This window comes from Aquarana catesbeiana, linkage group LG12 (genome assembly GCF_042186555.1).
Source record: "Aquarana catesbeiana isolate 2022-GZ linkage group LG12, ASM4218655v1, whole genome shotgun sequence".
NCBI lineage: Eukaryota > Metazoa > Chordata > Amphibia > Anura > Ranidae > Aquarana > Aquarana catesbeiana.
The window spans coordinates 196,129,573-196,142,795 of NC_133335.1; the positions used below are offsets into that span (position 1 = coordinate 196,129,573).

General features: G+C 43.5%; 1 protein-coding gene across 1 annotated transcript in view; it reads right to left on the reverse strand.

The window, feature by feature from the left end:
* Positions 1-13,223, reverse strand: part of PLCG1 (phospholipase C gamma 1) — a gene marked incomplete in the record, with an annotated part of 173,941 nt that overhangs the window by 16,873 nt on the left and 143,845 nt on the right. Inside the window, 6 exon segments of the mRNA XM_073606385.1 lie at positions 1,621-1,735; positions 2,439-2,587; positions 4,173-4,397; positions 5,807-5,903; positions 7,572-7,729; positions 12,456-12,525. Of these exon segments, the coding sequence (XP_073462486.1) occupies positions 1,621-1,735; positions 2,439-2,587; positions 4,173-4,397; positions 5,807-5,903; positions 7,572-7,729; positions 12,456-12,525 (814 nt within the window).

Genomic DNA, 13,223 nt, shown 5'->3' on the forward strand with positions numbered 1-13,223 from the left:
GCACTTAATCTGGAATGCTCAATATCAATTTTAGGAACTTGAAGTGATGGTAAATGTAGGGTTGTAGCAGTTACTTTTTCCATGTGACAAATTAACATTTTAGTTAATTAGATCATGAAAATGAATACACCATGTCAATTGTACGTGTCATTTATTCAAATATATCACCTTTATCTGTAGGCACGATTTGAATCAAGATCTGTTTGCCTTTAATATATGTTGAAAAAGTCAACAATTCTATGGGGGTGCACTTACTTTTTCATGTGACTGTATAAATTGTGTATAAAGCATGTCAAAAGTCCAATCCCTCCCTCCTAGATTGTAAGCTCTAACGAGCAGGGCTCTCCGATTCCCCCTGTGTTGAATTATATTGTAAATGTACTGTCTGCCCTAATGTTGTAAAGCGCTGCACAAGCTGTCAGCGCTATATAAATCCTGTATAAAAATAATAAATAACCTAACCCATGTGAATTGTATTTTTTTTTTTGAGTGGGTGTTGCAATAGTAATCACAAATTTTAAAGTAAAAGATTTTATACCCCTCCTCCCCCCCTCAGTGTTTTAAAACCTAAACTGCTGTTAACCCCTTGACACCGACTACACGCAAATATGCAGACTCTCGGCGAGTGGTCCTTGGCAAGGAGGGGCCACATATTTGCGTGAATTGCTGTGCATACTCCCGCAGTTACTGACGCCTAACCGGTGATGCGAAAGCCACTCACGGCAGTCACGTGGTCTTAGGCCCCACCCTGTCTCTCTGCATCATAAACCTCTTAAAGGGCCGGGAGGCGCCGGCGTTAAGAGGTTAAACATGTGCCTTATATCAGTGGCACAGAAAAAAGCTGCGTTGTGAATCTTCTCTGATGTTCAGAGCCAATCAAACCAGTGTTTTAAAGCAGAGCTCCACCCATAAAATTTACTTTGCAGTATTCATCAGCAATAAATATAAGCAAAAACATTTGGAAAACTTTTTTTTAACTTACTCTTTCCTGGTTGTTGCTAAGGGGTGCCTTGTAATCTGCCTCTTCCTCTCCCTGACGTCATTTCCCTCGGCGCCCGTGCTCACTAGTGCTCCTGGGAGAGGTATGTCATCATTTCCCAGGAGTCAGTGGGCAGCGGAGAGGGTTTCGTTGCCATCACAATGGGGCGGGCACTTCTGACGACGCTGCCCATTGTGATGGCAATGTGAGAAGTTTACGGCGCTTCGATACGCACTGCGCGAGAATGGGCGTTGCATGCTGGTCACTCAGCTGCACCGTATCCTGGAACATTATGCTTGTGGGCTTCACATGCCCACAAGCAATATGGGAATGGCCAGGAAGCAATGATATACATTTTTTTATATTAAACCAGACATCAGGGGACGAAATTTTAAAAAGATGTGAGTATTATAGGTTAAGGTTTTGAACTTATCAAATGTTTAAAAAACAAACAAAAAAAATAACATGTCAGTGGAACTTTAACACAGATTATGTCCTTCACCAGAGAGCATGTATCTTGCCTAGACATATAACAATCACTCCACACAACCCCTTAAATAGGATCTAAAAAATTTAAACAGGTGTCATTTTGATTTGTGTACCAAGTGGCACATGTACAACCCAGAAGGCAGTTGTCTCACCTACAAATTCCGTTTTGGTCTTGGCATTGTCATACTCTGCTCCACAGATTTCAACCTCCACAAATGGGCACACAATACCTCTACCGTTCTTCGGCAGATGCCTGGCACCTAGAATCTGCAAACATAAAACAGATACTGTCAACCGGCCCAGCAAAAATGTATACAGAACAGTCTGCTTATGTGTAAGCAATGCCATTATCAGCATTTCTATAATGGAACTTGTGGACCAGTACCTAGGGAAGCTGGGGGCAGCACCAAGTCTACAAATGTACCCAATTTTCTCTCCTCGACATGTGTGGTTGAATTCTGCAAGATCCCATGTTGGCTCCTATATATGGCATTCTAGCATTAGATTAATACTAGAATATTCTCAAGGCACAAGAGGTGGGACTAAAGGACATCATTCAGGTGTGCCTAGAGCACAGCAGTGTCTAAAGCCGGCCATACTTGAGTCGCATTTCAAAAACAAAATTTTTCGAAAATCTCAACTAAGGATTTTTGTTCGAATTTCGCACCATTTAGTGGGCCACAGCATCAGTCGACTTTAGTGCGGCCATCGAGTTTGAGTGATTGGACATTTTTTTGAAAAATGAACGATTTTCAATGATGGGAGAATCGTGCGAGAAATATAATTGAAAACAAAATGCGCATGAGTGCAAGAAAAGCAAATTCCCAGAAGAAAAGAAGGTTCCCAGCCACGAAAGTTAATATTCTGTGGCCCCATCAGATCACAGAAGGCACAAAATCTGATTTTCCAAAGAAAATTTATGCACTTTATAGGTCCAGGTAATTTTCAATGAAGCAATCTTAGTGCTTACCTCGATACAGATATTAACTGGCTCCGATGCACGAACGGAACATTTGTCGAATGGATCAAATACATCATCCCGCATACAGTTTGGCTGCAGAACATAACCGCAGCGACCTCCTGAATGGAACAGGGCCTGGTTCATCTGCATGGGCTTATCTGCATCAGAAAAGAATAGTCATATGAGATATTATAGATAACAAAATAAATTATGCTGCTAGCTTTAACCCCTTCACTGCCTGACCAACTTTTTCATTTTTCACATGCGTAAAAACATAATTTTTGGCTCGAAACATATACATTTTCTGAAAGGTGCACAGTCATGCTGGAACAGGAAGGGGCCATCCCCAAACTGTTCCCATAAAGTTGGGAGCATGAAATTGTCCAAAATGTCTTAAGAAATCCCTTCACTGGAACTAAGGGGCCAAGCCCAACCCCCGAAAAACAACCCCACACCATAATCCCCCTCCATCAAATGATTTGGACCAGTGAACAAAGCAAGTTCCATAAAGACATGGATGAGCGAGTTTGGGGTGGAGGAACGTGATTGACCTGCACAGAGTCCTGACCTCAACCCCATAGAACCCCTTTGGGATAAATTTGAGTGGAGACTGCGAGCCAGGTCTTCTCAGAGACACACTCCTAAACCTTGTGGACAGCCTTCCCAGAAGAGTTGAAGCTGTTATAGCTACAATGGGTGGGCCGACTCAATACTGAACCTTACAAACTAAGACTGGGATGCCATTAAAGTTCATTTCCCTTACTCTGAGAGAATGTAAATTGCTCAAACAGGGGAGAGAGAGAGAGAGAGAGAGAGAGAGAGAGAGAGAGAGAGGAAAAGAGAGAGAGAGGGGGAGAGAGAGAGGAAAAGAGAGAGAGAGGGGGGAGAGAGAGAGGGGGAGAGAGAGAGAGAGAGAGAGAGGGGGAGAGGAGAGAGAGAGAGAGAGAGAGAGAGAGAGAGAGAGAGAGAGAGAGAGAGAGAGAGAGAGAGAGAGAGAGAGAGAGAGAGAGAGAGAGAGAGAGAGAGAATATATATATGGAAGACAAAAGACTGTCCAGGAGTTTTAAATGAAATTACAGGCTCCCCTGGATTGGAATGATGTTGTATTTATCCATTTTGTCATCTGTAATACATCTTTAAACCAAGCTAAGTAAATTCCTTTTATTATCATACTTTCAATTTGTTTGAACTACTGCAATACACCCACATATCTGAAAGGTTAAAACATAGGAACATGGAAGTAATAAAGTTTAACCCTTTATTACAATAACGGTCACAGCATGTGTGCCGAGCCATGAACTTAACTGCAGGGGCTCTCATCAATTAAGCACCCCTAACCCCCCCCCCCCCCCCAAAAAAAATAAAAATATAGTCTTAACCCTCCAGCGTCTGCCAAAAACTGAAACAACAGTTTGAGTGGACTGACCTATACAGCCACCATATAAAGGCGGCTTCCACAGTTGAAATGCAGTACAACAGACCAAACTAAAGTTTTTGTTAGCGGCATCCTTCTTTTACCAAGTACCATATGCAGTAGTCTTGATCAGTCATCTCTGTGTCTGAAAACTAGGACAACAATGAAGCAATTGGATAGATAACTGAATATCAATGCCGCAAAGCCCTTGGAGAGCAACTTTGATCAAAATGTGGCGTGGGAGAAGATTTAAATCCGCACCCCCCCCCCATCCTTTTTACACAGAGAATGCCCTAGAAAGCAGGTAAGTCAGATGACATGTTGCACACCTGGAGTTTGGAAATTGAGTGCTACCAGCTGGCTGCCACAAATCCACATGGGCATGGGGTCATAGTTAGAGGAATCCAAACGCTGGCCTTTAGGGTAGATGCGGGACAGCTGGCGTCGGTTGTAATGCAAAAACTTTTTGCCTTTTTGCTTGTTGACGTATTTCTCAGCTTTGGTCTCAGGAAAGGACGACATGTCCCGATAGCATACCCTCTCAGTGCCGATCTCTAGGAATAAAACAAGTTATTAATGTTATAATAGACACAGTGCTTGTACTGAGACTCATGTATGAAATGAGGCAATGTTCTTGCACTGTATAGACAGCCCTCAACTGTAAGGTCCATTATTCAATCTAGTGAAGTGTAACAAACACGTCAAGTTTTGATATAAAATGTATGTTATGTGGCTTTGCCTTCTACAAATTTAAAATGAAAGGCAAGTCAAAAACTAAGCGTTTGTAACCCTAAAAAATAATTTTAAAAAATAGATCCTGTTCCTTGAAAGCATGTTGTTATACAGCACAGTGCTTGTGCAATTTCGCCCCCTGTATCACCTGAAATACCTGGCTGATCCTGCCTAGTTCTGCCCTCCTCCTTGTAAACTCACCACGGTGTATCATGGCTGCTAAGCCCTGACACCGTGGTGAGTTTACATGCCTCCGTCATTCACAGCTCTCCTCTGTCTGTCCGCCCCCCGCTCCCAGAGCCTCTCCTCCTGATGATAGAATACCAGTGTAAAGATTCTCCAATCCCCTCTGTTAGAGAATACTATGTTCCCCAGTGTGTGTGCGATTAAAAAAAAAATTTAATTAAAAAAAAAAAAAAAAAAAAAAAAGCCTCTGTGTACCTTATACTATAGCACTGATCGCCACTCACGTGACCACCCGGCTCTCTCCTCGCGGCTGACATCAGCGGGAGTTCTTACCATCTCACACTGTAGCTGTCACCCTGGAAGAGATCTGGGCGGTCACGTGAGCACCAATTGGTGCTATGTAATAAGTTACACAGCTGCTTAAAAAAAAAAAAAAAAAAAAAAAAAACACACTGGGCAACATAGCATTATCTAACAGAGGGCATTGGAGAGACTTTACAACTTTAAATCAACTCCCACCCCTATTCTATCTACCCCGTAATAGGAAAATGCTATGCCTATTCTGAAGTCGCTGTGGTCCGGTTACATGACCGGGTCTCCGTGCCAGCTTCAGTGTAGAGGAGGGACAGCCAACAACGGATGCCCCATAGTAAGCCTATGGGTGCTGTCACCTCACAGGCACTGAAGCCATTGTCACTGCCTCTCCTCTACAATAAAGCCAAAGCTGGAGAGATCATGGGACCATTACAGAGCAACTCCAGAACCGGCAAGTATAGACATCTTCCCAGGGTGGTTAGAATAGGCTTAGAATGGGGGTGGGAGTGGATTTAAGCTTAGTTTTGACTTGCCTTACACTTTATTGTAAATTGAAATAAAGGTTGCATTTAAGGCCACATATTACGGACCTGATAAAGGGATAGAACAGGCAAGACCTCACAACTTATTACAGGCACATAGTAACGCCTTAGTAAGAATCAATTGTAAAATACTGTCTTGCTACATAATCATGTGTCGTATTAGACATATACAAATAAAAGTCACTTACTTTCTTCATCAAATGGCACAGGTCGGCAATAAATGACAAGTTCAGAGAGTTCCAGGGCAATTTTCTTCCTCCGTTCCATAATTTTGCCCTCTGTGAGCTAATAAAAAGATATATAATAGGAAAATAAATACACAGAAGACACAGAAGAGATAGAGACCCCAAGCTACATCTCCCCACTACAATCACTGGTGGCAAACACTAAAATCTGACCCTCAACCCTCCCTTAGCACTGCTTCCTCTGAATGCACACACCATAAACCGGTGTCCCCGCCCCCCTCTGACACCCCGGTAAAGTCACGGGGAAGTCCCCGTGCATCAGAGGGGGGCGGGGTCACCCGGGAACGTCACTGTGTGGCCCCACCCTCAGTTATATAAGAACTGTCAAAGTGAAGACGCGTCATACGGCGGGTGCCTCCCATGGAGGCGGGTCGGTCACGGCTTTTTTCTTTTTTTTTTCTTTTTCGGTCCGTCGGCGGAGCGAGAGAAGATGAATGGACTTCGTGGGACATTTTTATTTTTTAATAAAGGACTTGTCCCAAAGTGTGTCTTGTATTTTGTACCATTTTGACACTTTTGTGAAATGGTAGGGGTACAGTTGTACCCCATTACCATTTCCCACGAGGGGGGGGGGGGGGAGGCCGGGATCTGGGGGTCCCCTTGTTAAAGGGGGCTTCCAGATTCCGATAAGCCCCCGCCCGCAGACCCCCACAACCACCGGGCAAGGTTGTGGGGATGAGGCCCTTGTCCCCATCAACATGGGGACAAGGTGCTTTGAGGGGCTACCCCAAAGCACCCTCCCCATGTTGAGGGCATGTGACCTGGTACGGTTCAGGAGGGGGGGGCACTCTCGTCCCCCCCTCTTTTCCTGCGGCCTGCCAGGTTGCTTGCTCGGATAAGGGTCTGGTATAGATTTTTGGGGGGACCCCCACGCCATTTTTTTAAAAAATGTTGGCGTGGGGTTCCCCTTAAAATCCATACCAGACCTGAAGAGTCTGGTATGGATTTTGAGGGGGACTCCCACGCCATTTTTTTTTAAAGTTTTGGTGCGGGGTTCCCCTTAATATCCATACCAGATCTGAAGGGCCTGGTATGGAATTTGGGGGAACCCCCACGCAATTTTTTTTTTTAAATTTTGGTTCGGGGTTCCCCTTAATATTCATACCAGACCCAAAGGGCCTGGTAATGCACTGGGGGGATCCCATGCCGTTTTTTTCAATGACTTATTTTATCTTTATTGCCAGGACTGACAATTCATTATAGCTGCTAGTACTTTTCAATGACTTTTTTTCCTTTAGAAATGTCATTTTGTGCAGGGACTGTTCTAAACACAGGAATACTATAGACACCCCCCAGGTATGAAATTTAAAGAAATATTTCACTTTAAGCATTATTAAAATCACTGCTCCCGAAAAATCGTCCGTTTTTAAAACTTTATTTTGCATTGATACATGTCCCCTGGGGCAGGACTCGGGTCCCCAAACACGTTTTATCACAATAACTTGCATATAAGCCTTTAAAATTAACACTTTTGATTTTTCATGTTAATGTTCCATAGACTTTAACGGTGTTCCGGCAGCTTTCGGATTTTCCCTGAACACCGCATATTGTTCAGTGTTCTGCAGAACATCCGAACAACCAAAGTTCGGCCCGAACTTATGTTCGGGCCGAACCGTTTGCCCATCCCTAATAGGCACCAGCAACACAGGTCATCCAACCTTGGTGGGGGACAGAGAGCAATGGAAAGAAATGTGTTAGCTTAACTTACCCTTGCATCTGCAGTTTGGGCTGCCTCTTTGATCTTCTTCACCCAGTCCAGCATATCATCTACAGAGTCAGCTGCCACATCAAGTGGATATCTTGTTACAGATGGGACATTTATAGAGAAGACGTAAGGACGATTGTACAGACCCTCATGCCGAATAGCTGGATAAAAGGGGGCAGAAGAAAATAATGAAGAATTCACTAACTGCAAAATCTCCCCACCACACACACTCAGAGGCTTTCTAAATGAGTTAGGGTTATGCTTTAAAGCTCAACAAAACTTTCCAGGAGCATTAAAAGGCAAGGTCCTTCTCTGAGGTTGCTGGCAGGGGACAGTCACATCTACTCAGGCTGTAGCTGCTTTCTAAAGAAAATGAACTGCAAGAACATACAGTACAGTGAGGGAAAAAAGTATTTGATCCCCTGCTGATTTTGTAGGTTTGCCCACTGACAAAGAAATGACCAGTCTATGATTTTAATGGTAGGTTTATTTTTAACAGTGAGAGACAGAACAAAAAAATCCAGAAAAACGCATTTAAAAGTTATAAACTGATTTGTATTTTAATGAGTGAAAAAAGTATTTGATCCCCCTTTCAACCAGCAAGATTTCTGGCTCCCAGGTCTCTTTTATACAGGTAACGAGCTGAGATTAGGAGCACCGTCTTAGGGAGTGCTCCTAATCTCAGCTTGTTACCTGTATAAAAAGACACCTGTCCACAGAAGCAATCAAGATTCCAATATCTCCACCATGGCCAAGACCAAAGAGCTGTCCAAGGATATCAGGGACAAGATTGTAGACCTACACAAGGAGCTTGGTGAGAGGGTGACAACAGTTGGCGTGATTATTCACAAATGGAAGAAACAAAAAATAACGGTCAATCTCCCTTGGTCTGGGGCTCTATGCACGAGCTCACCTCGTGGAGTTTCAATGATCATGAGAACAGTGAGGAATTTGCCCAGAAATACACGGGAACTAGTGGTAAGACGGACGGTTGGCGACATTTTGTTTTTTGTGGAGTTGTGATTCTAGCGGAGCGGAGTCAGCGGGGTGACACAGAGAGCTCACTGACTGAGGAGAGCACAGAAAGAGAGGAGAGAGGAGGAGAGAGAGGAGAGAGGAGAGAGAGAGAGAGAGAGAGAGAGAGAGAGAGAGAGAGAGAGAGAGAGAGAGAGAGAGAGAGAGAGAGAGAGAGAGAGAAGAGAGAAGAGAGAAGAGAGAGAGAGAAGAGAGAGAGAGAGAGAGAGAGAGAGAGAGAGAGAGAGAGAATATATATATGGAAGACAAAAGACTGTCCAGGAGTTTTAAATGAAATTACAGGCTCCCCTGGATTGGAATGATGTTGTATTTATCCATTTTGTCATCTGTAATACATCTTTAAACCAAGCTAAGTAAATTCCTTTTATTATCATACTTTCAATTTGTTTGAACTACTGCAATACACCCACATATCTGAAAGGTTAAAACATAGGAACATGGAAGTAATAAAGTTTAACCCTTTATTACAATAACGGTCACAGCATGTGTGCCGAGCCATGAACTTAACTGCAGGGGCTCTCATCAATTAAGCACCCCTAACCCCCCCCCCCCCCCAAAAAAAAATAAAAATATAGTCTTAACCCTCCAGCGTCTGCCAAAAACTGAAACAACAGTTTGAGTGGACTGACCTATACAGCCACCATATAAAGGCGGCTTCCACAGTTGCCCAGAAATACACGGGAACTAGTGGTAAGACGGACGGTTGGCGACATTTTGTTTTTGTGGAGTTGTGATTCTAGCGGAGCGGAGTCAGCGGGGTGACACAGAGAGCTCACTGACTGAGGAGAGCACAGAAAGAGAGGAGAGAGGAGGAGAGGAGAGAGGAGAGAGGAGAGAGGAGAGAGGAGAGAGGAGAGAGGAGAGAGGAGAGAGGAGAGAGGAGAGAGGAGAGAGGAGAGAGGAGAGAGGAGAGAGGAGAGAGAGAGAGAGAGAGAGAGAGAGAGAGAGAGGCCCGAGCACCAGGAGGAGGGAGAGGCCTCCATTTCCTGTATAAGAGGTCTGATCTTAAATCCATTAATGGCTACTAATCTTGGAGAACCGCTGAATCCTGAATGTTTACATCTATCCTGCTGAAGCCATCATTTGGAACACCCACCCGGAGGTTGCAGCACATGCAAAGAATAGGTGCTTCTTGCTTACCCCCTATAAGCTTGATTGGCTTGTCAGGTGTATGCTTGCACAAGTCCAATCTTTCCGGTAAGAGACTGGTATTTCTGGTGGTCGATGTTTCTTGTCACTCATCACTCACTTTGATGTTTATCTAAGATTACAGTGACTGTCACACATCACATATTGCATCACATATTCTTGGGACTTACCATGACCCTCTGTGGTCCTCCATTATCACAAATGGACACTATTTTTTGAGTATTTGTCAATATATATTTTCTTACTTTTTCATCAAGTTTATTTCTCACTTCATCATTCTTGTCATTAGATCACATTTCATATGTTTGATATTTTGATCACTTTTATCATTGATATTTTTTAGCGCTGCACATTTTTTCACTTTTTTTTGTCTTTTTACACTGTTGTGCTGGCTACTTTATATTTTTCTGACAGCGCGGTATATCTAGTCTTCTAGTTTATATTTTATCAGAACTACACGGGAGAATCTTGTCAATGGTCTCAAGGCAGCTGGGACCATAGTCACCATGAAAACAATTGGTAACATACTACGCCGTGAAGGACTGAAATTCTGCAGAATCTGCAAGGTCCCCCTGCTCAAGAAAGCACATGTACAGGCCTGTCTGAAGTTTGCTAATGAACATCTGAATGATTCAGAGGACAGCTGGGTGAAAGTGTTGTGGTCAGATGAGACCAAAATCAAGCTCTTTGGCATCAACTCAACTCACCGTGTTTGGAGGAGGAGAAATGCTGTCTATGACCCCAAGAAAACCATCCCCACCGTCAAACACGGAGGTGGAAACATTATGCTTTGGGGGTGTTTTTCTGCTAAGGGGACAGGACAACTTCACTGCATCAAAGGGACGATGGATGGTGCCATGTACCGACAAATCTTGGGTGAGAACCTCCTTCCCTCAGCCAGGGCAATGAAAATGGGTCGTGGATGGGTATTTCAGCATAACAATGACCCAAAACACACGGCCAAGGCAACAAAGGAGTGGCTCAAGAAGAAGCGAATTAAGGTTCTAGAGTGGCCTAGCCAGTCTCTAGACTTTAATCCCATTGAAAATATGCATAGGGAGCTGAAAGTTCGAGTTACCAAACGTCAGCCTCGAAACCTTACTGACTTGGAGAGGATCTTCAAAGAGGAGTGGGACAATATCCCTCCTGAGATGTGTGCAAACCGGGTGGCCAACTACAAGAAACGTCTGACCTCTGTGATTGCCAACAAGGGTTTTGCCACCAAGTACTAGGTCATGTTTTGCAAAGGGATCAAATACTTATTTCACTCATTAAAATGCTAATCAATTCATAACTTTTGAAATGCGTTTTTCTGGATTTTTTTTTTTGTTATTCTGTCTCTCGCTGTCAAAATAAACCTACCATTCAAATTATAGACTGATCATTTCTTTGTCAGTGGGCAAACATACAAAATCAGCAGGGGATCAAATACTTTTTTCCCCTCACTGTATATTGTTTTGATCCACTTGGAATGTACTTTGTTGACTTAAAGTGGTTATAAACCCTTACAAACCACTTTTCACTACAGGTAAGGCTATAATAAGGCTTACCTGTAGCTACTGTGGATATCTCCTAAACCTGCACAGTTTAGAAGATATCCCCTGTATCAGCATGTGCTGACATCATCGGCACATGCGCACTAAAGCAACGGCTCGTTCGTGCTGTTGATTCAGCTGACGTGCCGTTACCGGCGGCTCCCGCGCATGACATTGGCTCCGGCCAATCACAGTGCTGGAGCCCGCGATACCCGGAAATAACCCCAGGAGACATGTCGCCGGGCAGAGCAGTGTACCTGGACCGCTGCGGGGGGTTTGATCTAAGGTGAGCATTTCATAATGTGCTAGTATGCTATGCATACTAGCTCATTATGCCTTTGTCTTGCAGGTTTTTTTGTGGGTTTACAACCACTTTAAACTCAGAAAAACCTAAAAAGTATTCTTTGTAATGGGGCTGCATCCGCACTGCAAGGGTTAAAGGCTTATTTTGTCTAAGTGAGAATTTTTGCACTTCATCTTGCCTGATCCTCTGCTCCCCCATTCTCTGCTGAGCATCGCACCCTTGATCAGCAGATCACGGGTGCAATGTCCAACTCCTGCAGACTCTCAGGATAGCTGTGTGTTTGTACCTCGTACGAGCAGGCAGCTACCAGAGAGCAGGAAGATCAATGGACTATTGAGGACACTCATCAGCACCCTTACAGCTGATTGAAAACTACAAGCCGTCAGCCACAATGGCTGGCAGTACTTGTAGGCATTCATTCACATGAAGCTGAATGAATGACATGTTCGCATGGCCCCACACGCTGTTTTCAAATAGTGACAGATCCCTGGCCTACTGTCACAGAGAGGAGGTGGAGGAGCAGGGGGAGAGCTGCAGATGCTGAACATGTCCCACCCTAAAAATGGTTGGAACATATAACATGTTCCAAAAGTGAACTTAGCCTTTAAGTTTCCTGGAATTGGGCTTTAAGCTGAAAGTTCAGTTGGGCAAATTTGACTACATAATGTTTTTTTCTTCATTCTCTACCTTTAGGCCTTATACACACTGGGCATAAAAAAAAATGCTGCTTATACAGGCCTTTGGTGTTTTTTCTTTCAGCCTGTAGAACCAACTCTGTTAGCCTATGTGTCCATGCATTTATTACGCTTTTGTCCTTACCACTTGTAAGGCCAACATCTACCTATTACACAGAAGTATTTTTACCAATTTGGCAAGAAGGCACATCAAGTACTCCTCCCAGTAGGTCTCCAAGAGGACTGTTCTCATCCAGATGCTGTGGGAGTAAAGGAATGTGTGAAAAGGAATGTGTTAACAGAAAAAACTGATACCTCTCTGTCATATATACACACATACATTATAAATAAATTATATATATATATATATATATATATATATATATATATATATATATATATATATATATATATATATATATTTTTTTTTTTATATTTATATATAGTACATTACACACACTCGCTCGCCCATGTCTTTATGGACCTTGCTTTGTGCACTGGTCCAGATTATTTGATGGAGGGGGGATTATGGTGTGGGGTTGTTTTTCAGGACTTGGCCCCTTAGTTCCAGTGAAGGGAACTCTTAAGGCGTCAGCATACCAAGACATTTTAAACAATTTCATGCTCCTAACTTTGTGGGAACAGTTTGGGGATGACCCCTTCCTGTTCCAACATGACTGAGTACCAGTGCACAAAGCAAGGTCCATAAAGACATAAATGAGCGAGTTTGGGGTGGAGGAACTTGACTGGCCTGCAGAGTCCTGACCTTAACCCGACAGAACATCTTTGGAATGAATTGAAGCGGAGACTAAGATAAAGCCTTGACATTCCAGTTTTGTTAGATGCAGGAGGGTTCAATTAAAGGCCTTATTCGCAAGACCTGAGTTCCTGGGTTTGGTGGACAGAAAACCTTGGAGCTCATCTGAATAATTTCAGCCACACAGTTCGCCACCCTTTT